Source organism: Cricetulus griseus, chromosome X, assembly GCF_003668045.3.
Source record: "Cricetulus griseus strain 17A/GY chromosome X, alternate assembly CriGri-PICRH-1.0, whole genome shotgun sequence".
Taxonomy (NCBI): Eukaryota; Metazoa; Chordata; class Mammalia; order Rodentia; family Cricetidae; genus Cricetulus; species Cricetulus griseus.
The window spans coordinates 260,869-284,126 of NC_048604.1; the positions used below are offsets into that span (position 1 = coordinate 260,869).

At 38.3% G+C, this 23,258-nt stretch overlaps 1 protein-coding gene across 3 annotated transcripts in view; it reads left to right on the forward strand.

Annotated features, from left to right (window-relative positions):
- Window positions 1–23,258, forward strand: part of Tmlhe (trimethyllysine hydroxylase, epsilon) — a 92,313-nt gene that overhangs the window by 51,287 nt on the left and 17,768 nt on the right. For all 3 annotated transcript variants that reach the window (XM_027432516.2, XM_035450138.1, XM_027432519.2), the window contains 2 exons: window positions 11,064–11,343; window positions 13,521–13,640. In XM_027432516.2, coding sequence (XP_027288317.1) covers window positions 11,064–11,343; window positions 13,521–13,640 — 400 coding nt within the window. The remainder of the gene's footprint in view (window positions 1–11,063; window positions 11,344–13,520; window positions 13,641–23,258) is intronic.

The window sequence follows — 23,258 nt, forward strand, 5'->3', positions numbered from 1 at the left end:
GCTAGGCCCTCCCCCCATGTCTAGGATGAGAGAGTATCCCTCTATGGGGGAACGGGCTCCCAAAGTCCATTATTGCACTAGGAATAAATACTGGTTCCACCACAAGAGGCCCCATAGACTACCCAGGCCTCCTGTTACCCACATTCACGGGGCCTGGTTCAGTCCTATGTTTTGATTTGCATTTCCCTGTTGGCTAAGGATGTTGAGCAGTTTCTTAAGTGTCCTTCTGCCATTTTAGATTCCTCTTTTGAGAATTCTCTATTTAGTTCTGTACCCCACTTTTTGATTGGATTATTTCTGTTTTGGTGACTAGTTTCTTGATTCCTTTATATATTTTGGAAATCAGCCCTCTGTCAGATGTGGGGATAGTGAAGATCTTTACCTATTCTGCAGGCTGCCATTTTGTCTTGTTGACTGTGTCCTTTGCCTTACAGAAGCTTCTCAGTTTCTGGAGGTCCCATTTATTAATTGTGGATCTCAGTGTGTCTGTGCTACTGGTGTTACGTTCAGGAAGCGGTTTCCTGTACCAAAGAATTCAAGGGTACCTCCCACTTTCTCTTCTAAGAGGTTCAGTGTGGCTGGATTTATGTTGAGGTCTTTGATCCATTTGGACTTAAGTTTTGTGCATGGTGATAGATAAGGATCTATCTGCAGTCTTCTACATGCCAGCATCCAGTTATGCCAGCACAATTTGTTGAAGATGCTTTCTTTTTTCCATTATATTATTTTAGCTTTTTTGGTCAAAAATTATGTGTTCATAGGTGTGTGGATGGATATCAGGGCTTTCAATTCGATTCCATTGGTGTACTAGTCTGTTTTTGTTCCAATACTGGCTCTTTTTTTTGTTTGTTTTTTGAGACAGGGTTTCTCGGTGTACCTTTAGGAGCCTATCTTGGCACTCACTCTGGAGACCAGGCTGGCCTCGAACTCACAGAGATCTGCCTGCCTCTGCTTCCCGAGTGCTGGGATTAAAGGCGTGTGCCGCCAACGCCCGGCTTGGCTCTTTCTAAAATAGGAAATGTTTCAGTTAGTTTTCCCTCTTGCTTTGGAGCAGTTCCAATAGCCTTTTGATTTTGTTTTTTTTTTTTTCAGCTAACACCATACTTAATTTTCAGGCATAATAATCTCTAAGCTAAGAAACATTGCAAGGATGTCTGCTTTCATCACTGTTTTGCTTTGATTTGTTTTGCATTTTGTCTTTGAGGTAAGGTCTTGTAAGATAGCCCCAGATGTCCTTAAATTCACTATGCAGATCAGCCTGACTTGTGATTCTCTTGCCTCAGCCACCTGAGTGCTTGTGTTGCCTGGAGAGATGGATCAGTTAAGAGCAGTTGCTGCTCTTGAAGAGGATGTAATTTGGTTCTGAGCACCCACTTGCCAGTTTCCTATCATCTGTAACTCCAGTCTGTAGTTATTTTGTGGGCACCAAGCACACATACAGTACACTTGCATACATGCTGGCAAAAAAACTTATACTCACAAAAATTACATATATATATATATATATATATATATATATATATATATATATCAGAAAATGGGAAAGCTCTGGAACACTATAAAAAAAAACCTAACATTTGAATTGCAGGCATAGAAAAATAACATAGCAAAAGCATAGAAAACAGAAGAAATTTTTCTAAACCTAGAGAATAAGATGCCCATTCGTATGAGAGGCCTACAGAACACCAAAGAAACAGGACCAGAAAAGAAAGTCCTCATTACATGTTGTAGTTTAAACATTAAGAATACAGAATAAAGAAAGGACATTTTAAGTTATAAGAGAGAAAAGTCAAGTCACTTATAAAGGCAGGCCTATCAGAATAACATCCGATTATTAGACAGCAACTTCTAGAGACCAAAAGGCTTGTAGTCCAAGTTCTGAAACCATAACTGTCAAACCAGACTACTATACTCAGCCAAACCATCTATTAAAACTGAAGAAGTAAAATTTTTTTGTAATAAGAATAGATTAAAGGAATTTATGACCACTACAGAGGATACTTGAAGGACTGCTTCAGTCTGAAGAGAAGGATAAACACACCAAAGAGGTCATGGGTAATAAATAATTCCAGAAAAGTTAATTCAAAGAAGTCCAAGAAAACACCACAAAACAACAAAATGACACAATACACAACTTTCAGTAATACCTCTTAATATCAATGGTCCCAGTTAGAAAGCAGGATGCATCTTTTTATTGCCTCAAAAAATGCATACACACATCAACACGCACACACATTCCTTATCACCAGCAATAGATACCACCTTAGGGTAAAGAGATGGAAGAATATAGTCCAAAGAAGCAGAGCTAAGAAGCAAGCTATTCTAATATCTGCAAAATAAACTTCAAATTAGAAGCAGTTAGAAGAGATGTTGAGGGTCACTTCATATTCATTAGAGAAACAATCTACCAAGAAGATAACATATTTGTAAACAGATGTGCACCAAACAGATACACATAATCTTATTTAAAAAAACATACGATTAGATCTACAGGTTATCTCCAACACAGTGACAGTGGATGACTTTAACACCCCACTCTCACAAATAGACTGGTCACCTGCCAAAAAACTCAGGAGAGAAACTCTGCAGTTAACTTACATCATAAAGTAAACAGAAAAATGAAAAGGAGCTAACAGACATCTATAGAACATTCCAGCCAAACACTAAAAAGAATGTACCTTCTTTTCAGCAGCCCATAGAACTCTCTCCAAAATTGACTACTTATGAGGGTTCAAAGCAAGTCTCAACAAATACAGGAAATTTGAAATAACATCCTGCATTCTATCTGACCATGATGGATTAAAGGTAGATAACAAGAGAAATAGAAACTAGAGAAAATACACAAAAATCATGGAGAAACAATACAACACTACTGAATAATTGTGTAAAGGAAGAAATCAAGCAGGAAATTTCTAAATCCTTAGAATTGAATAAAAGTGAAAACACAACCTAATAAAAATCTATGGGACACAAGGCAATTCTAAGAAGAAAGGTTATAACACTAAGTGCCTACATAAAAAAATGGAGACTTCTCAATTAATAATGTAATCGTGCATTTGAAAGCCTTGGGAAAACAAAAACAGCACCCCAAAACAGTAGATGAGAATGGATAAGCAAAATCATGGATGAAATAGAAGCAAGAAAAAACAGAACCAATGAAACAGGGTGTTTATTCTTTGGAAATATTAACAAGTTTGACATACCTTTAATTTAACCAAATTAACTAAAAAAGAGAGGAGACACAAATTAATAGAACTATAGATGATTAAAAGGGAGATAATATAACTGAGTCAAAATTCAGAGAATCATAAGGATACACATTACAAACAAAACATTACATTTTAGAAATGTGGAAAGTCTAAAAGAAATAGGTGAAGCTGGGCATTGGTGGTGCACACCTTTAATCCCAGCACTCTGGAGGCAGAGGCAGGTGGATCTCTGTGAGTTCAAGGCCAACCTGGTCTCCAGAGCAAGTGCCAGGATAGGCTCCAAAGCTACACAAAGAAACCCTGTCTCAGAAAAAAAAAAGAAAAAAAGAAATAGGTGAATTTTTAGATGTATATGACTTCCAAACTTAAATTTACACAAAGTAAATAATTTGAACATACCAGTAGCAAGCAATTAAATAGAAACAGTCATTAACAGTCTCCCAACTATTAAAAAACAGCCCAGGATCAGATTTATTCAGGACAGAATTCTACAGACCTTCAAAGAATACCAATACTCTTCAAATAATCTCATAAAATAGAAATGGAAAGAACATTTTCAAATTGTTTTTATGAAACCACTCATAACTTGATACCAAAAACTAGATAAACATCAAAAATATAGGACAATCTCTCTGATGAACATAGATACAAAATTTTCAATAAAATACTTGTAAACTGAATTTAAGAGCATAAGAAAAATGTCATCCATCATGATCAAGTGGGTTTCATCGCAGAAATGCAGATATGGTTCAACATATGTAAGTTAGTAAATGTAATCTGCCACAGAAATAGACTTAGGAACAGAAACCACATGATATTCTTATTAGATGCAGAAAAGAACTTAGATAAAATATATCTATTCATGATAAAAAAAAGTCCTAGAGAGAATCTGGCTGCAAGGGATGTATCTCAAGTTAATAAAGACAATATACAACAAGCCAAAAGCCAACATCATAACAAATAAAACTCCAAGTATTTGCAATAAAATCAGAAACAAGACACGGATGCCGACTCTCTTGACTCCTGTTCAATATAGTGCTTGAAATCTTAGCTAGAACAACAAAACAAGAAGAGATAAAGTAGACAAATAGGAAAAGAATTCAGATATCCTTATTTGCAAATGATATGAATTCTATGTATAAAAGATCTCAAAGGCTCCAACAGAAACTACAGCTAATAAACATATTCAGCAAGGTATCAGAGTACAAAATTAACATGAAAAAATACTAGCCATCCTCTATACCAGTGGCAAACACTGAGAAAGAAAACAGGGAAACAAACCCATTCATAATAGCATCAAAAATGAAGTATTTTGAACTAAATCTAACCAAGGAAAAGGAAGACTTATACAATGGAAGCATTAAGACACTTAAGGAAGTGAAGTAGATTGTTAGCTGGTATCATCTTTGTAGATCTCCAGACAGAGGAGAGGCTACCTTAAATGCCCTCCCCTGATAATGATATTGATGACTGACTTATATGCCACTCAATAGCCCTTATCCAGCAGCTGGTGGAAGTAGAAACAGACACCCACAACTAATCACTGAACTGAACTGGAATCCAGATGCAGTGAAGGACGAGTGAAGAGCAAAGGGGTCCAGACCAGGCTGGTGAAACCCACAGAAACAGCTGACCTGAACATCAGGGAACTCTTGCTCCCCAGACTGATAGCAGGGATACCAGCATGGGACTGGTCTATACCCCATGAACATGGATTTCATTGAGGAAACCTCGGAAATCTACAGGACCTCCTGTAGTAGTTCAGTACTTATCCCTAGCATAGGTGTGGACTTTGGGAGCCCATTCCACATAGGGGAATACTCCCTGAGCCAAGACACATGGGGGTGGGCCTAGGCCCTATCCCAAAGGATGATAGACTCTGGTGACACCCTATGGAAGGCCTCACCATCCAGGGGTGCAGAAAGGATATGTGATAGGTAGGGTTTTAGTGGGGGGGATGGTAGGGGAGGATGGTAGGGAGAGGGAACTGGGATTGTCATGTAAAACAATATTGTTTCTAATTCAAATTTAAAAATCTGAAAAAAGAAAGTGAAGTAGATACCAGAAGATGGAAAGATATCTCATGATTATGGGCTGATATTATAAAATGGACGTCTTACCAAAGCAATCTATAGATTTCATGTAACCCCATCAAAATTCCAATGTAATTCTTTACAGGAATTGAAAAAAATCTCCAAATTCATATGCAAGCTCAAAAGACCCAGGATATCCAAAATAATCCTGAACAATAAAAATACTATTAGATATTACCATCCCTGATCTTTAGATTATACTACAGAAATACAGTAGTAAAAACATCATATTACCAGTGCATAAACATACATATTGGAGCTAGAAAGGTGTCTCAGTGGTTAAGATCACATACTGCTCTTTTTTTCATTTTTTGTGTTTTCTTTCATTTTTCAGATGTGTGCTTTTCTTTGTTTCCTCCATTTTTTCTTTAAATTAGAAACAAGATTGTTTGATATGTCAATCCCAGTTCCTTCCCCCTCCCCTCCTCCCCTGCCCCCCCCAACTAACACCCTACCTATCCCATACCCTTTCTGCTCCCCAGGGAGGGTGAGGCCTTCCATAGGGGTCTTCAGAATCTGTCATATTCTTTGGGATAGGGCCTAGGCTCTCCCCCATGTGTCTAGGCTGAGTGAGTATCCCTCTATGGGAAATGGGCCTCCAAAGTCCACACCTATGTAAGGGATAAAGACTAAACTACTACAGGAGGTCCCGTAGATTTCTGAGATTTCCTCACTGAAACCCATGTTCCTGGGGTCTGGATCAGTCCCATGCTGGTTTCCCAGCTATCAATCTGGGGACCAAGAGCTCCTCCTTGTTCAGGTCAGCTGTTTCTGTGGGTCTCACCAGCCTGACCTTGACCCCTTTGCTCATCACTCTTCCTTCTCTGCAACTGGATTCCAGTTCAGTTTAGTGTTTAGTTGTGGGTGTGTGCTTCTACTTCCATCAGCTAGCAATCTCATTATCAGAGGAGGGTATTTAAGGTAGCCTCTCCTCTCTTGATTAGATTGTTAGTTGGTGTCATCCTTGTAGATCTCTGGACATTTCAATATTGCCTGATTTCTCTTTAAACCTATAATGGCTCCCTGTATTATAGTATCTTATGTTGCTCTCCTCTATTCTTCCCCCAACTCAACTTTCCTGCTCCCTCATGTCCTCCACCCCCTCCTATTCTCCCCTTCTCATTCTCCTAGCTCCCTCTCTCCCTCCCCTGTGCTCCCAATTTGCTCAGGAGATCTTGTCCCTTCCCCTTCTCTGGAGGACCATGTATGTCCTTCTTACGGTCCTCCTTGTTTCCTAGCTTCTCTGGAGGTGTGGATTATAGGTTGATAATCCTTTGCTCTAGGTCTGAAATCCATATATAAGTGAGTTCATATCATGTTTGTCTTTGGTGACTGAATTACCTTGATCAGAATGGTTTCTTCTAGTTCCATCCATTTGCCTATGAATTTAAAGATTATATTTTTTCCCATTGAGTAGTACTCCATTGTATAAATGTATCACATTTTCTTTATCCATTCTTCCATTGAGGGGCATCTAGGTTGCTTCCAGGTTCTGACTATCACAAATAATGCTGCTATGAACATCGTTGAACAGATGTCCTTGTTGTATGAATCTACTTCTTTGGGGTATATGCCTAAGAGTGGAATTGCTGGATCTTGTGGTAGACTGATTCCCATTTTCCTGAGGAATAGCCATACTGATTTCCAAAGTGGTTGTATGAGTTGGCACTCCCACCAGCAGTGCAGGAGTGATCCCCTTTCTCCACATCCTCTCCAGCATAAACTGTCATTGGTGTTTTTTTATTTTAGCCATTCTGACAGGAGTAAGATGGTATCTTAGACTTGTTTTGATTTACATTTCCCTTATAGCTAAAGATGTTAAACACTTTCTTATGTGTCTTTCGGCCATTTTAGATTCCTCTATTGAGAATTCTCTATTTAGTTCTATACTTTACTTTTTAATTGGATTATTTGGTGTTTTGAAGACTAGCTTCTTGAGTTCTTTGCATATTTTGGAGATCAGCCCTCTGTCAGATGTGGGGTTGGTAAAGATCTTTTCCCATTCTGTCGGCTGCCGTTTTGTCTTGCTGATTGTGTCCTTTGCCTTACAGAAGCTTCTCAATTTCAGGAGGTCCCATTTATCAATTGTCAATCTCAGTGTCTGGGCTACTGGTGTAATGTTCAGGAAGTGGTCTCCTGTACCAATTAGTTCAAGGGTACCTCCCATTTTCTTTTTTAATAGGTTCAGTATGGATGGATTTATGTTGAGGTCTTTGATCCATTAGAACTTAATGTTTGTGCATGGCACTAGACATGGATCTATCTGCAGTCTTCTACATGCCAGCATCCAGTTATGCCAGCAACATTTGTTGAAGATGCTTTCTTTATTCCATTGTATAACTTTAGTTTCTTTGTCAAAAATCAGGTGTTCGTAGGTATGTGAGTTAATATCAGGGTTTTCAATTCGATTCCATTGGTCTGTCTGTCTATTTTTATGCCAATACAAAGCTGTTTTCAGGACTATAACTCTATAATAGAGCTTGAAACCTGGGATTGTGATGCCTCCAGAAATTCCCCTATTATACAGGGTTGTTTTGGCTATCCTGGATCTTTTGTTTCTCCATATAAGTTGAGTACTGTTCTTTCAAGGTGTGTGAAGAATTGTTCTGGTATTTTGATTGGAATTGCATTGAATCTGTAGATTGCTTTTGGCAAGATTGCCATTTTTATTGTGTTGATCCAAGAGCATAGGAGATCTCTCCATTTTCTGGTATCTTCTTTAATTTCTTTCTTTAAAGACTCAAAGTTCTTGCTATACAGATCTTTCACTTGTTTCACATACTGCTCTTATATAGGGCTGGAGTTTGATTCCCAGCATGCGTTTTAAGCAGTTTACAACAGCCTGTAACTCTAGTTCCAGGGAATCCAATGTCTCTGGCTTGTGCACATAGCCACACACAAACACGTACACACAAAATAAAATGAACACCTAAAAAAAAAGCATATTGATTAGTGGAACAGAATTGAGGACACAGATACAAGCCCATGCTCCTACAGCTATTTGACTGTTGACAAATAACCACTTACAGGCTTAATATTAATTACAAACTGTTTGGATTATTAGCTAAGGATTATTATTAACTAGCTCTTACAACAAAATTAACCCATTTCTGTTAGTTTCTATTTTACTTGTATTTTGACAATTGGATAGCATTAACAAATATAAATTCTCTTCCTCCATTTCTGCTGATCTTTTCATATTCTTTCTCTTAAAATATTATACAAGTTAATTGCAAAAAGTTGACAGGCACAATCTAATGCTTTGTTTCCTTTGTTCCTCCAGTGGTGAGTGCATAAGCATATGATGATCTTTTAAAATATTTTGTTCTTTGATCATTTGATAAATGTATATAATGTATTTTGATCACATTTACTCCCCCCACACACACCCTTAACCATCGATTATCTCCCTTCCACTTCAGCCAAACCCCTTCTCCTTGCCAACAAGTCCTCCTCCTACTCTCAAGTCCTCATTGTGACCCATTGAGTTTAATGTTAAGTGGAGTGGGGATCAGATAGCAAGGTAGAAGAGGGAGTGTTGGCTGAGTGGGATAACTAAAACTAAAAACCTTTGGAAAAGCCATATGGAAACCCCGTGCTGAGGAAGCTTCCTAAAATACAGGTGTGTGTGTGTGTGTGTGTGTGTGTGTGTGTGTGTGTGTGTGTGTGTGTGTCTGTCTGTCTGTCTGTCTGTCTATCTGTCTGTCTGTGTCTGTGTCTGTGTGTCTGTGTGTCTGTGTGTGTGTGTGTGTGTGTGTGTGTGTGTGTCTGTGTCTGTGTGTGTCTGTGTCTGTCTGTGTCTGTGTCTGTGTGTCTGTGTGTTTGCAGTGCTTGCATGCATGTATGTGTATTTAAATTGAGTTACCTATAATAAGGGGTTCAGTGTCTCTCCCAGGTACCAGATGCCATGAAATAAAGACTTCATTCCCAGGTATGGTTAACACATTTAAAGTTGGTGGTCAATGGAGTCCCTTAGACACCCCCAAACATTATTTGCTATTACCATTGCTCCTGGTTACCCTCTAGAACTAGATTATAAGACCCAACTGTTAAAGACACCACATACCTTAGTCATAGAACATGCAGAAATCAAGCTTTGTACTAACTGTGAAGCTTCAACCCTACTGGCTAGCTTTCATAATGCTGAATAGTATTATGCAAGCCTCCAGGAGACAAAGTGAATCAACAGTTTTACCCATCTGTAAACTCTACAAGCTACACTAATGACTGACCTGACAAGATAACCCCACTGTTGTAAGTGGCACAAATGCTATGGAAGTAGCCAGCCACTTTCTGCTTGGATTTAATACCCATTCTACAAGATGGAACACATGCCTGGTATCATCAACTAGCCAAAAAACCTGTGACTTGCTAGATCTTGGTCCCTTGGAGAGAACCTAATACTATTATTTTTACTAAATAGATGTAGTCATAAACCCCATCAACCCACAAATTTTTGTCTTTATACTCATAGATTAGTGTATCTTTCAGCCCTCATCAGAGAAATTTCTTTTTGCAGTAGATGGTGATTAATACACAGCTGGTCAACATACAAAGCAAAACAGCCTGTGGAATTCTCAGCTCCAAATAGGATCTCTCTCTCTCTCTCTCTCTCTCTCTCTCTCTCTCTCTCTCTCTCTCTCTCTCTGTCTCTCTCTCTCACACACACACACACACACACACACACACACACACACACACACACACCTGCATTCAGAACAAGGCTCAGGAACCATTTAGGAAGAGGGAGTACTTGACCTCTTCAACAAACTTTGTAAGAACAGTACTTACCAGACATGACAGGGCCATTGTGTAGGGGAAGCTGTAGCCACGCCTACTTAGGGGCTGGCTACAGGTGTGTCTGACACTTGTGAGGGCGTGGTCAGAGTGATGTAATGTGACTGTATTTGCGCTTTCGGTTTCACTTTGTTTCTTGCTGTACAGGCTGCTGCCACACCAGCTGGCTAGGTCGCTCTGTAAGTAAGGCTTTTCCCTATTAAATACCCTTATATTTCTACCTGACTCCGTATTGGTAATTTCCTACCTCTGTCAGCTGACTTTAGGGTTTAGTTAAAATAGATAGTTAGGATGTGACATAAACAGATTGTTGTATCTTCTTATATTTTACCTTTATGATTGTTCATTTTGGATACTTTAAACTGTTAAGTTTTAATCCTCTTTTAGACTAAAAGGGGAATTGTAGAGGAAGCTGTAGCCACGCTTACTTAGGGGCTGGCTACAGGTGTGCCTGACCACACTTGTGAGGGCGTGGTCAGAGTGATGTAATGTGACTGTATTTGCGCTTTCGGTTTCACTTTGCTTCTTGCTGTACAGGCTGCTGCCACGCCAGCTGGCTAGGTAGCTCTGTAAATAAGGCTTTTCCCTATTAAATACCCTTATATTTCTACCTGACTCCGTATTGGTAATTTCCCACTATACCATTGCACCCAAAACTCACAGTTGTTGTGTTTACACATGATCAAGTCAGCCAAAATTCCTAGCATGGATGAGGACGGGACTCATTAAGTATACTCAGTGGATTTAAAAACAACACATAAAGGTTTAAAGGGAAAGTGGTGGGCAAGAGAAATTGGAGGAGGGTTAGTAGGAGGTGGATTTGATTAAAACATATTCATATACGAAATTCTCAAACAATTAAAATGTAAAACTAATGTTGAAAAAAAGAATGAACATTTTAAATAGTAAATTGTTGTCAGTATTTGTAAATTTTATTTTAATGCTTTTTATTTCTCCTAAAAAGGGCCAGATGGTCATGTGACTAGATATGATCTGGATTGGCTGGTGAAAAATAGCTATGAAGGGCAAAAACAAAAGGTTATCCAACCTAGAATATTATGGAATGCTAAACTCTACCAGCAAGCCCAAGTTCCGTCTGTTGATTTCCAGAATTTCTTAAAAACAAATGATGAACTGAAGAAGTTTCTGCAGAACTTTCTGCTATATGGAATTGCATTTGTAGAAAATGTCCCTCCCACTCGAGAGCACACAGAGAAGCTGGCAGAAAGGATCAGTTTAATCAGGTAATTTACTAACTTTTTGAGATCCAAAGTAACTAATTTTAGAGCATTTACATCAATTAACAGATGCAAAATGATCTAACTCATGGAGCATTTGCCTCAAATGCATCAGGCCCAGGTTCAGTATCCAGTACTGCCACCCCCAAAATAATCTCTATCCCTCCTTCCCTCTCTCCCCACCTCTTTCTCCTCCTTTCCTTTCCTCCCCTCTCCATATTACTTCCTCCCTGTACTTTATTCTGCTCAAAAGGAGCCTGAACTTGTACTGCATTCTTAAAATGTAGTCTAAAAATCATCCAGTTTTCATCTTCATAGATTCTTAACTCTGAATCAGAGATGTGTTGTTAATGCTTCATTGGATACATTGCATTGCACTTAACTAGCATATTCACACCCTACAGTTTATTTTGATCATTATAGCAACTTTTAATCATGTTATGTTGTCTGTTCCACTGATAAGCACCTGATGCTAAGATACAAACAGTGATTTTTCCAGGATCACTATGACAGTAAGCAGTACACCTTGGGTTTCCTTATCCTAAATAAGTTCTTTTCATTAATATACTCCATTTCACATACAGATTGATCTACATTAAGAGTGACATAAACTTACTTCATTACAAATAGTACTTGTTTTTAATTTAATAAAATTAATGTGTAACTAATTCATTGTTCTGACCCACAGGGCATCAACCTGGGGCAAGAGAGTCAGGGATAGGGAATGGGGACAAGAGTCGCTGAAAGACAGGATTCTGATCAAGTGGCAAACTTTATTTTTCCCAGGCTAGCTTATATAGTCAGTAGAGCAGGATATGGGGAGGGGTAGAATGGGTTGTTTGTGCACCAGGTGTTAGTGTAGTCAGGATATTAGGAAGCCACAAAGAGGATGTTTGGCAGGATAAAAAGTTCATGAGTAAGAGGTCCAGGAAGGGTTGCCTAGGTGACTGAGCCTGTGGGTGGAGAACTGGGTCAAGTTTTTTTTTTTTTTCTTGAGCTGAGGTTCTAAGGAGCTGCTATGTAAGGTTAATATACAACTATGTGGCCGGCCAAGCATGGCCTAGGATCTCATGCCAAGCCCTGAGTTCTTTGGCTCCCAACAATTCATTGTGTTACCCAAAATACCAAAGTATGGTGGGTCACTTGGACAGTGCTAATAGAGTATAATCAAATAGCATTTGTGAGCCATTTAGTTTGCAACACAGTTTCAAAACTCTCAAATAAAGGAAACTGCTGCTAAGCAAACAATTGAGGAGGTTTGAAAACTTTATTACAAAAGGAAAACCATTTTCTGTTTGCTCTTGGGTTTAAAGAACTCTGAAAGCTAAACAATTAAAGTATCATTTCCTCAAATCTAGGTGTTGTGGTTGCAGTCCTTTAATTGCAGAACCTGGGAGGCAGGGGCAGTTGAAACTCTGAGTTCTAGACCAGCCTGGTCTACAGAGTGAGATTCATGACAGACAGGGCTACACAGAGAAATACATCTTAAAATACCAAAAATAAAATTATCCTTTCCACAGATCTGAACCCACTGAGAAAATAAATGCAAAATCAAATCTATTACTCTGTTGGTGAAATACAATACAGCAAGTCTCATAAGTATAACAAAAATATCATTTTGTCATTTTCTTGTTCCTCCGTGTTTAAAAGATTAAATGAAAACAAACATCTCTATGACATGAATAATATGGAAACTCTTCTGCCTCCCTTGATTATTAGATTATCTAATATATTAGAAAGAGACTGTTGTTGAAAAATCTGAATATTGATTAAAGACACTAGTTGTTATATAAATTAATTAAAATTGACACTACAAACAGTCACATCATTGTTTCTATAAAAGGAAAGTAAACATAGCCTTGAATGAGGAGGCTACTAAAATAGAAAAACAATGGGCAATGATCCCTGAGCTTTCAGAATGTGCAATGTTTCAATGGTTTTTCAGTTTGCATTCCCAGAGTGTCAATTAGTAACAGTATTTTCAAGACTGGTATTTTTCACTGTCAGTTTTGCCTTATAAATATCAATCTGTAACAACAATAACTATATATATATATATATATATATATATATATAGAGGAAACAATGATAATTGAAATTATAAATATTACAATTAAATATTACTTTAAAATTAAAAATTACAAATATCTAATAGTTTTTTTTTTCTTGATTTTACTTGGCAGAGAAACCATCTATGGAAGGATGTGGTATTTCACTTCAGATTTTTCTAGAGGTGACACTGCATACACCAAGCTGGCTCTAGATCGGCACACTGACACTACCTACTTTCAAGAGCCCTGTGGGTAAGTATATTAGACTTTTCCAGTGTAGTGTTCTTCTAGTTGATAGTCTTGAATAGTTTCTTAATCATCTTCCATTCTATTTCAATGAAGATCATGCTTACTTACTGTGAACTTACATGAGTGTTTCTTGGTCTTCCCCTGGAAACATAGTCATTTCAAAATATTCTAGTTCAGTCTTCATTAAACTTTTAGGAATAAAATTTGTATTTAAAATGTAACACATATACATGTGTATATATGGAAAAAAGACACTGTCTTACTCTGTAGCCCTGGCTGCTCTGTCCTAGAATTGGAATTCAGTATGTAGCCTAGCTTGAACAATTCTCCTGCTCCAGACTTTTAAGCCATTATACAGGACTACAATATTTTCTCAAAGTCATTACAACTCACCGAAAAGTTAGCTAACTATAAGCTTTAGAAATTACATTTTGGTATGGTGGCAGAGGCCTTTAATTCCAGAACTCAGGAAGTAGAAGCAGGTGGATCTTACTGAATCGAGATATAGCCAGGGCTCAACAATAAGAATTTATTTTTATTTTATTTTATTTTTTTTTTTTGGTTTTTCAAGACAGGGTTTTTTTTGTGTAGCTTTGGAGCCTATCCTGGCACTTGCTCTGGAGACCAGGCTGGCCTTGAACTCACAGAGATCCGCCTGCCTGTGCCTCCTGAGTGCTCGAATTAAAGGTGTGCGCCACCAATGCCTGGCGAGAATTTAACTTTTAAAAATATTACATTTTCTTGCATTTAGTTACTGTATTATATATAGCAAAGAGGTCAGTCCTATAAACACTGATGTTGTTAGTATGCTATCAAGAAAACTGAATCTAATTTACATAAAGTTGGAGAGGAGAAATGGCTGAAAAATAACTTTTTTCATATTCAACCCGTAGGCATATACTATATTAAAATTCCCTACTATTTGCTGCTTAATAGAGGCCTCAATGTTTGTTACTTTCTGGTTGTTGATCTTGCTTAAGCATACAAATTATGAACCTAAGACAACAGTACTAGTTAAATGATTGTACATGTACATGTGGTGTTAAAATGATACTAGGAAAAGAATGATGGTACGCAGCTGATTACTGTTACATTGGTTTATTTGAAGAGTTTGTATCTTAAGAATATTTTGTGGCCAGTGAGATGGCTCAGATGGTTAAGATACTTGTTACCAAACTTGATAACCTGAGTTTAGTCCTTGGGACATCCACATGGTGGAATGGGAGAACCGATTCCCACAGGTTTTCCTCTGGCCTCCACACATATACTATGGTATGCACATGTGTTCACGTTCTATGACCAACACCTGAGATAAACAACTATGTTTACCTTTTCTAGTCAGTTATAAAGACGAAGTAGATTTGCGGCATAGTGAAGAGTTAAGTCTGTGACATCAAGTAGACCTTGATCTGCAACCCAGTCTGAATATGTATTATTAGCTTTTTGATGTTGAGCATGTAAGTTAAAATCTCCAAGTTACCATATCTTCATTTGTAAAATGAGATTAGGAATACAATCTATTAATGTTGATAAGAGATTACATTTTGTAATAAATTTAAAGTAATTTGCATTCTGCTCAACACATACTAAGTATTCAGTAAGGATTAGTTGTCATTACCACTTTAGCTATTATATCACCACTATCATCTTCATTGTTACATACCTATCCTTTCTAAGCCACCTTTGTTCTGGATGTCTTCATTTCATCAACTGGAGAATTTCCTCTATCTTTAGCCTTTCCATAAACTGATGACTTCCTATCAGTAAACTTTTATTACTTCTATGCTTTTGAATATTTGTCTAGACTCTGTATTCTTTTTTCTATATTTTTATAGCTAAGCTTTTTTTAAAAATCTGCATTTAATACCTTATGAAAATTATTATTAGCATGCATTAAGTGTAAGGGGGTCTTATATGATAGTTTCATAATGCTTATCGTGTACTTTAATCATATTCATTCCTTTTATTATTCTTACCTATCTACATTCCCTTCTCTCTTTTTGTTTTATTAGCCCTGGTTGCCCCTTTCAATTTCATGTCTTTTTTCAACTTATCTATCATATATTCAATAAAACATGTAGTAATTATATTTGTGGGATTGACTTACTTTGCATAACATATTGATCTCCAGTTCTGCCCATTTTCCACCAAGTGACATATTTTCATTCCTTTTATTATTTTTTATTCATTTTACACAGTTCCCTCTGCCTCCCCTTTTCCCACTCGCCCTTAACCGCCAACCCACCTCCATCTACTCCTCAGAAATGGTAAAGCCTCCCATGGAGAGTCAACAAATCCTGGAACAATAAGTTGAGGCAGGACCAGGACACCCCCTCCTTGCATCAAGGCTGAACAAGGCATGCCACCATAAGTTATGGGCTCCAAAAAGCCAGCTCATGGACCAGGGATAGATCCTGGTCCCACTGTCAGGGGTCCCACAAACAGACCAAGCTACACAACTGTCACCCAGATACAGAGGTTCTAACTCAGGCCTATGCAGGCTCCACAGCTGTCGGTATAGAGTCCATGAGCTCCCATGAGCCCAGATCAGCCGTCTCTGTGGATTTCACCATCATGGTCTTGATCTCCCCCTTACTCATATAATTCCTCCTCCTTCTCTTGGACTGGACTTCTGGAGCTCAGCCTGGTGCTTGGCTGTAGATCTTTGCATCTGCTTCTATCAGTTACTGGATGAAGGTTCTATGATGACAGTTCGGGTAGTCCCCAGTCTGATTACAGGGACCGGCCAGTTCAAGCACCCTCTCAACTATTGCTAAGTCAGGGGTGATGATACCTCTGGAAATTCCTTTATTGTACAGTATTGTTTTAGCTATCCTGTGGGTTTTGTTTTCCCATATGAAGTTGAGTATGGTTCTTTTGAGGTCTGTGAAAAATTGTGTTGGGATTTTGATGATGATTGCATTGAATCTGTAGATTGCTTTTTGGATAAGATTGCCATTTTTTTATGTTGATCCTGCCTATACAAGAGCATGGGAGATCTTTCCATTTTCTTCTATCATCTTCAATTTCTTGTGTATCCTGCCACTTCACTGAAAGTGTTTATCAACTGTAGGAGTTCCCTGGTAGAACTTTTGCGATCACTTATGTATAATATCATTTCTACAAACAGTGAAAGTTTGAGTTCTTCCTTTCCAATTTGTATCCCCTTGATCTTCATTTGATGTCTTATTGTTCTAGCTAGAACTTCAAGTACTATATTGAATAGATATGGAAAGAGTAGACAGCCTTGTTTTGTTCCTGATTTTAGTGCTCAGTTTTAATGCATGAGAGAGGGGCCTGGACTTGCCCCAACCTATTGTGCCAGACTGTGGTGATTCCTCATGGAAGCCCTTACCAGTGAGGAGTGGATTGGGGATGGGATAGAGGGGAGGTGAGGGGGCTGGGAAGAGCAAGGGGGAGTGAGAAGACGTATGGGAGAGAGAACTGTGGTTAGAATGTAAAATGAAGTAAAAAATAAAAAAATGAAAGAAAAAATCATCCACCATGATCAAGATTGGTCCTACTGCCAGGGTCCCCTCTAAGCTTCTAAGCTTCACAACTGTCTCCCACATATGGAGGACCTAGTTCAGTCCCCTGGAGTTTCCACAGTTGTAGGTCTAGAGTTCATGAGTTTCCATGAGCTTGGTTCACCTGTCTATGTAGATTTCTCCATCATGATCTTGACCTCCCTTGCTCATATATTCCCTCCTTCCTCTCTGACTGGATTCTCAGAGCTCAGGCCGGTTCTTGATAGTAGATCTCTTCATCTAATTCTATCAATTACTGGATGAGGGCTCTATGATGATAGTTGGGGTATTCACCAATCTGATTATAAGCGTAGGCCAGTTCAGGCATCCTCTCTACTACTGCTAGGGGTCTTAGCTGGGGTCCTCCTTCTGGATTCTTGGGAGTTACCCTAGCACCAGGTTTCTCCCTAAGCCCATAGTGGCTCTCTCTATTGCAATATCTCTTTCATTGCTCGTCCACTGTATCCTTCCCTACCTAGGCCGTCTCATTCCCTCTGGTTCTCATCTTCCCTCCCCTCTACCTTTTCATCCCCCAGCCCCAATTTACCCAATAGATATAATATAATTTCCTTTCCCAGGGTGATCTATATATTCCTCTTAGAGTCCTCCTTGTTACCTAGCTTCTCTGGAGCTGTGGATTTTAGTCTGGTTATCCTTTAGAAATCAGTATGGCAGTTTCTAAGAAAATTGGAAATGAATCTACCTCAAGACCGAGCAATACCACTCTTGGGCATTTACTCAAAGGATACTCAATCATACCACAAGGACATTTTCTCAACAATGTTCATACAGCATTATTTGTAATAGCCAGAACCTGGAAACAACCCAGATGCCCCTCAACCAAAGAATGGATAAGGATAATGTGGTACATTTACAGAATGGAGTATTACTCAGCAGTAAAAATGAGGACCCTAGGAAATTTTGAGGCAAATGGATAGAACTAGAAAAATACCATCCTGAGTAAGGTAACCCAAACTCAGAAAGACAAACACAGTATATATTTACTCATAAGTGAATACTTTTTTTTGATGTGTTCTTGGATTCAGTTTGCCACCAATATTTTAATAAGTATTTTTGCATCAATGTTCATGAGGGAAATTAGTCTGTAATTCTCTTTCTCTGTTGCATCTTTGTGCTGTTTGGGTATCAGGGTAACTGCAGCCTTATAAAAGGAGTTTGACAATGTTCCTTCTGTTGCTATTGTGTGGAACAGTTTGAGGAGTATTGGTATTAGCTTTTCTTTGAAATTCTGATAAAATTCTGAAACTATCTGGCCCTGGGCTTTTTTTAGCTGGGAGACTTTTAATGACTGCTTCTATTTCCTTAGGGGTTATGGGTATATTGTTTATCTGGTCTTGATTTAATTTTGGTATTTGGTATGTATCCAGAAAACTGTCCATTTCTTTTAAATTTTCCAATTTTGTGGAATACCTGTTTTTGAAGTATGACCTAATGATTCTCTGGATTTCCTCAGTGTCTGTTGTTATGTCCCCCTTTTCATTTCTGATTTTGTTAATTTGGAGCTTTTCTCTCGACTTTTGGTTAGTTTGGATAAAGGTTTGTCTATCTTGTTGATTTTCTGGAAGAACCAACTCCTTTTTCATTGATTCTCTGTATTATTTTTGTTTCTATTGTATTGGTTTCAGCCCTTAATTTGACTATTTACTGTCATCTACTCCTCCTGGGTGAGTTTGCTTCTTTTTCTTCTAGAGCTTTCAGATACGCTGTTAAGGCACTAGTGTGGGATTTCTCCAACTTCTTTGTAGGCACTTAGTGCTATGAACTTTCCTCTTAGCACTACTTCCATAGTGTCCAATGAATTTGGGTATGTTGTGTCTTCATTTTCATTTAATTCTAGGATGTCTTTAATTTCTTTCTTTATTTCTTCCTTAACCCAGTGGTGATTCAGTTGAGCATTATTCAGTTTCTACAAATTTGTAGGTTTTCTGTAATTTGTGTTGTTATTGAATTCTAACTTTAAGCCATGGTGATCTGATAAGATACATGTGTTTATTCCATATTTTGTATCTGTTGAGGTTTGCTTTGTGACCACATATATGGTCAATTTTAGAAAAGGTTCCATGAGGTACTGAAAAGAAGGTGTATTCTTTTGTTTGTGGATAAAATGTTCTATAGATGTCTGTTAAGCCCATTTGAGTCACAACAACTGTTACCTTATTTCTCTGTTAATTTTCTGTCTGGCGGACCTGTCCATTGGTGAGAGTGGGGTGTTGAAGTATGACTTAAGCTTTAGTAATGTTTCTTTTACAAATGTGGATGCCCTTGGATTTGGAGCATAAATGTTCAGAATTGATACCTCATCTTGATGGATTTTTCCTGTGTTGAATATGAAATATCCTTCTCCATCTCTTTTTTGAAATATGTTTTGTTAGATATTAGGATAGCTGAACCATCTTGCTTCTTAGGATCATTTAATTGGAAACACTTTTCCCAACCATATGCTCTGAGGTAATATCTGTATTTGAAGTTGAGGTGTGTTTCTTGTATGCAGCAGAAGGATGGATCCTGTTTTTGTATCCATTCTGTTAGCCTATGTTGTTTTTATAGGGGAATTGAGTCAATTGATATTAAGGGATTGTAAATTCCTGTTATTTTTTTGTTTTGTTGATAATGGTGTGTGTGTGTGTGTGTGTGTGTGTGTGTGTGTGTGTGTGTGTGTGTTTGTTTCCCTTCTTTGGGATTTGCTGGTGTGAGATTATCTTGCTTGTGTTTTTATGCATGCAGCTAACTTCCTTGGGTTGGAGTTTACCTTTTAGTACTTTCTGTGGGGCTGGATTTGTGGACATGTGTTGTTTAAATCTGGTTTTGTCATGGAATATCTTGTTTTCATCAACTATGGTGATTGAAAGCTTTTCTGGGTATAGTAGTCTGGGTTGGCATCTGTGGTCTTTTAGTGTCTACAGAACGTCTATCCAGGACCTTCTGGTTTCCAGAGTCTCCATTGAGAAGTTGGATGTTATTCTCATGGGTCAGCCTTTATATTTTACTTGGCCTTTTTCCTTTGCAGCTCTTAATATTCTTTCTGTATTCTGTATGTATAGTATCTTGATTATTATATGGGGAGGTAACTTTTTTGGTCCAGTCTGTTTGATGGTCTGTAAGCTTTTTGTGTCTTCATAGGCATGCCATTATTTAGGTTGGGAAAGTTTTCTATGATTTTGTCAAATATATTTTCTGTGCCTTTGAGCTGTTATTTTTGCCTTCTTCTGTCCCAATTATTCTTAGGTTTGTTCTTTTCATTGTGCCCCAGGTTTCTTGGACATTTTGTAATATGACTTTGTTGGCTTTAATGGTTTTTTTTTGACTGATGAATCTATTTCCTATATCTTATCTTCAATGCCAGAGATTTTCGATTCCCTCTCTTGTATTTTGTTGATTATGCTTGTATCTGTAGTTCCTATTCATTTACCCAGATTTTCCTTTTCCAGAATTCCCTCAGTTTGTTTTTTCTTGACTTATTTTTAAGGGATTTATTGATTTCTTCTGATTTTTGTTTGTCTTTTCCTTGATTGCTTTAAGTGAATTCTTCATTTCCTCATTAAGGGCTTCTATCATCTTGCAAAAGTTATTTTAAGGTCATTTTCTTCTGCATTGGAATGTTCAGATCTTGCTGTTGTAGGTTCTAGTGGTGTCATATTGCTCTTTATGTTGTTGAATGTATTTTTTCATTGGTGTCTACCCATCTCTTCCTCCAACAGATGCAGGTGGTGCCTGTGCTTCCAGGAGGCCACTCTTCCTCCAATTGGTGCAGGCTGCGTTTGTGCCTCTGGCGGCTGCTGTGGTAGATGGTTGGGTTTGTGGGGCAGAGTGGGACTTGTATATTTTAGGGTCCAATGGGGCAGGTCCATATTTTTGTTCTTATCATCTACAATCATATTAATGTGTGAGTTTATGAGTTGTGTATGAGAGAGAGAGAGAGAGAGAGAGAGAGAGAGAGAGAGAGAGAGAGATTCTTTATCCATTCTTTTTTGGGGGATTTGAAGACAGGGTTTCTCTGTGTAGCTTTGAAGACTATCCAGGCACTCGCTCTGTAGACCAGGCTAGCCTCAAACTCACAGAGATCCACCTGCCTCTGCCTCCTGAGTGCTGGGATTAAAGGCATGCGCCACCAACACCCAGCTCTTTATCCACTCTTCTATTGGCTAGGTACATTTTGTAATTCAGGTGCTGTGAATAGTGTGCCAATATACAGAGATCTGAAACTGTTTATGTGATACATTGACTTGGTTGCTTTGGGTATATTCCTAGGAGAGATATAACTAGATTACTATTTTTCTTGTATTTAAAATATAATTTAATTTTTTCTCACATAATACATTCTTATTATGTTTTTCCCTCCCCCTATTCCTCGAATTCCTTCCCACCATCCTTCCCATCCAGATACACTCTCTGTCTGTCTCTCATTGAAAACAGACAGGTTTCTAAGGGATAATAAAGAAAATAAGATATGATAAAACAAGAACTAGCACATAAGAATAGGACAAAAAATAGAAGGAAAAGAGCCCAAGAAAGGACAGAAGAAACAGATATAGACACAGAGACCCACTTGTTCACACATTCAGAAATCCTATAAAAACATTAAACTGGAAGCCATAATATATACACAAAGGACCTATGGAGTAAAAGGAGAGAGGAAAATACATAAATAAAATAAAAGATAAAAATAAGATAAAAATTTTAAAAGCCCTGACATGACACTATGAGACAAAAAAAAACTCCAAAGATGCCATTGAGTTCATTTTCTGTTGGCCATCTGCAGCTGGGCATGCAGCGTACCCTTAAGAGTACTTTGTTTCCCCACTGGGATTCCTTTAGAGAAAACTAATTTCTTATCTGTAAGTGACTATCAATTGGAGATTGCTTCAGGGTTAGGAATAGGGGAATGCATCCACTTCTTTCAGCTCTAGGACTTCATCTGGTACAGACCCATGCAGGCCCTGCGCATGCTGCCCCCGTCTCTGTAAGGTCATATGCACATCAGTCCTGTTGATTTAGAGGGCCTTATTGCCTTAGTGTCCTCCATCTCCTCTGGCTCTCACACTCTTTCTGTCTCCTCTTCTGAAAGAAAGCCATAATATATATGCAAAGGACCTGGCACAGACCCATACAGGACCTGTGCTGCCTCAGTCTCTTTGAGTTCCTATGTGTTTTGATCATTAGAGGGATTTGTTTTCTTGGTGTTCTCTATCTGCTCTGGCTCTTAAAGCTTCTCCAAGGATGGCTAAGCAAGGCACTAATCTTTGAGTATAGCAGAATGTCATTAGGAGTCATTTTATTGCTATGTTCTTTTAGTAAACAAGTAGTATTTGGTTTTGCCCTAGGTCCCTGGACTATCTAGTCTCAGGTTCTTGGTCATCCAAGCAATGTTGGTTATGGGTCCATCTCGTGGAGTGGGCTTTAAGTCAAATCAGATATTAGTTCATTGCTCCTGCAAGTTTATGCCACCATTGCCCTAGCATATCTTGGAGGCAAGACACCATTGTAGATCAAAGAGTTTGTAGATGGGTTGGTGTTTACCTTTCTCCTTTGCTAGCATGAAGACTACCTTCCAGTACCATGAACACTAGTCAGTAGGGGTGAAAGCTCTATGTTGGCACCAGGTCAACTTTTCCATGTTCAATGAGTTGTGTAGGTATTATCTTCAGTAATAGGACCTTGATGTCAGTTTGTAGAAAGCAACCCATTGTCTTGGCAACAGCCTGGGTTTTTGGGGGGATTCCCATGATACTCTGATTAAATTTGATGTAACCCATTCCCAATATTGAAAGCTTTATTTGGTGAGAAGAGATGTCCAGTTGGGGCTCTTTCTACCCCATTATTTAGCCATTTTCTTTAGATACATCTGGAAGTTTCTACTAAATTAGGTAGCCCTTCAAATGGCTCTTAATTTTAGCTGGCTCTTGTCCCCCCCAATACACACTCTGAATTGATTCTCCCCTTCCGGTACCCTCATCCAGCCATAAATATCCTATTTCCATTTCCTAGGGATATCTGTCTCCCATAGTCCCTTACATATGCCTAATCTCTGTGCTTCTATGGATTGGAGTTTGGTTGTCATTGACTTAACAGCTAA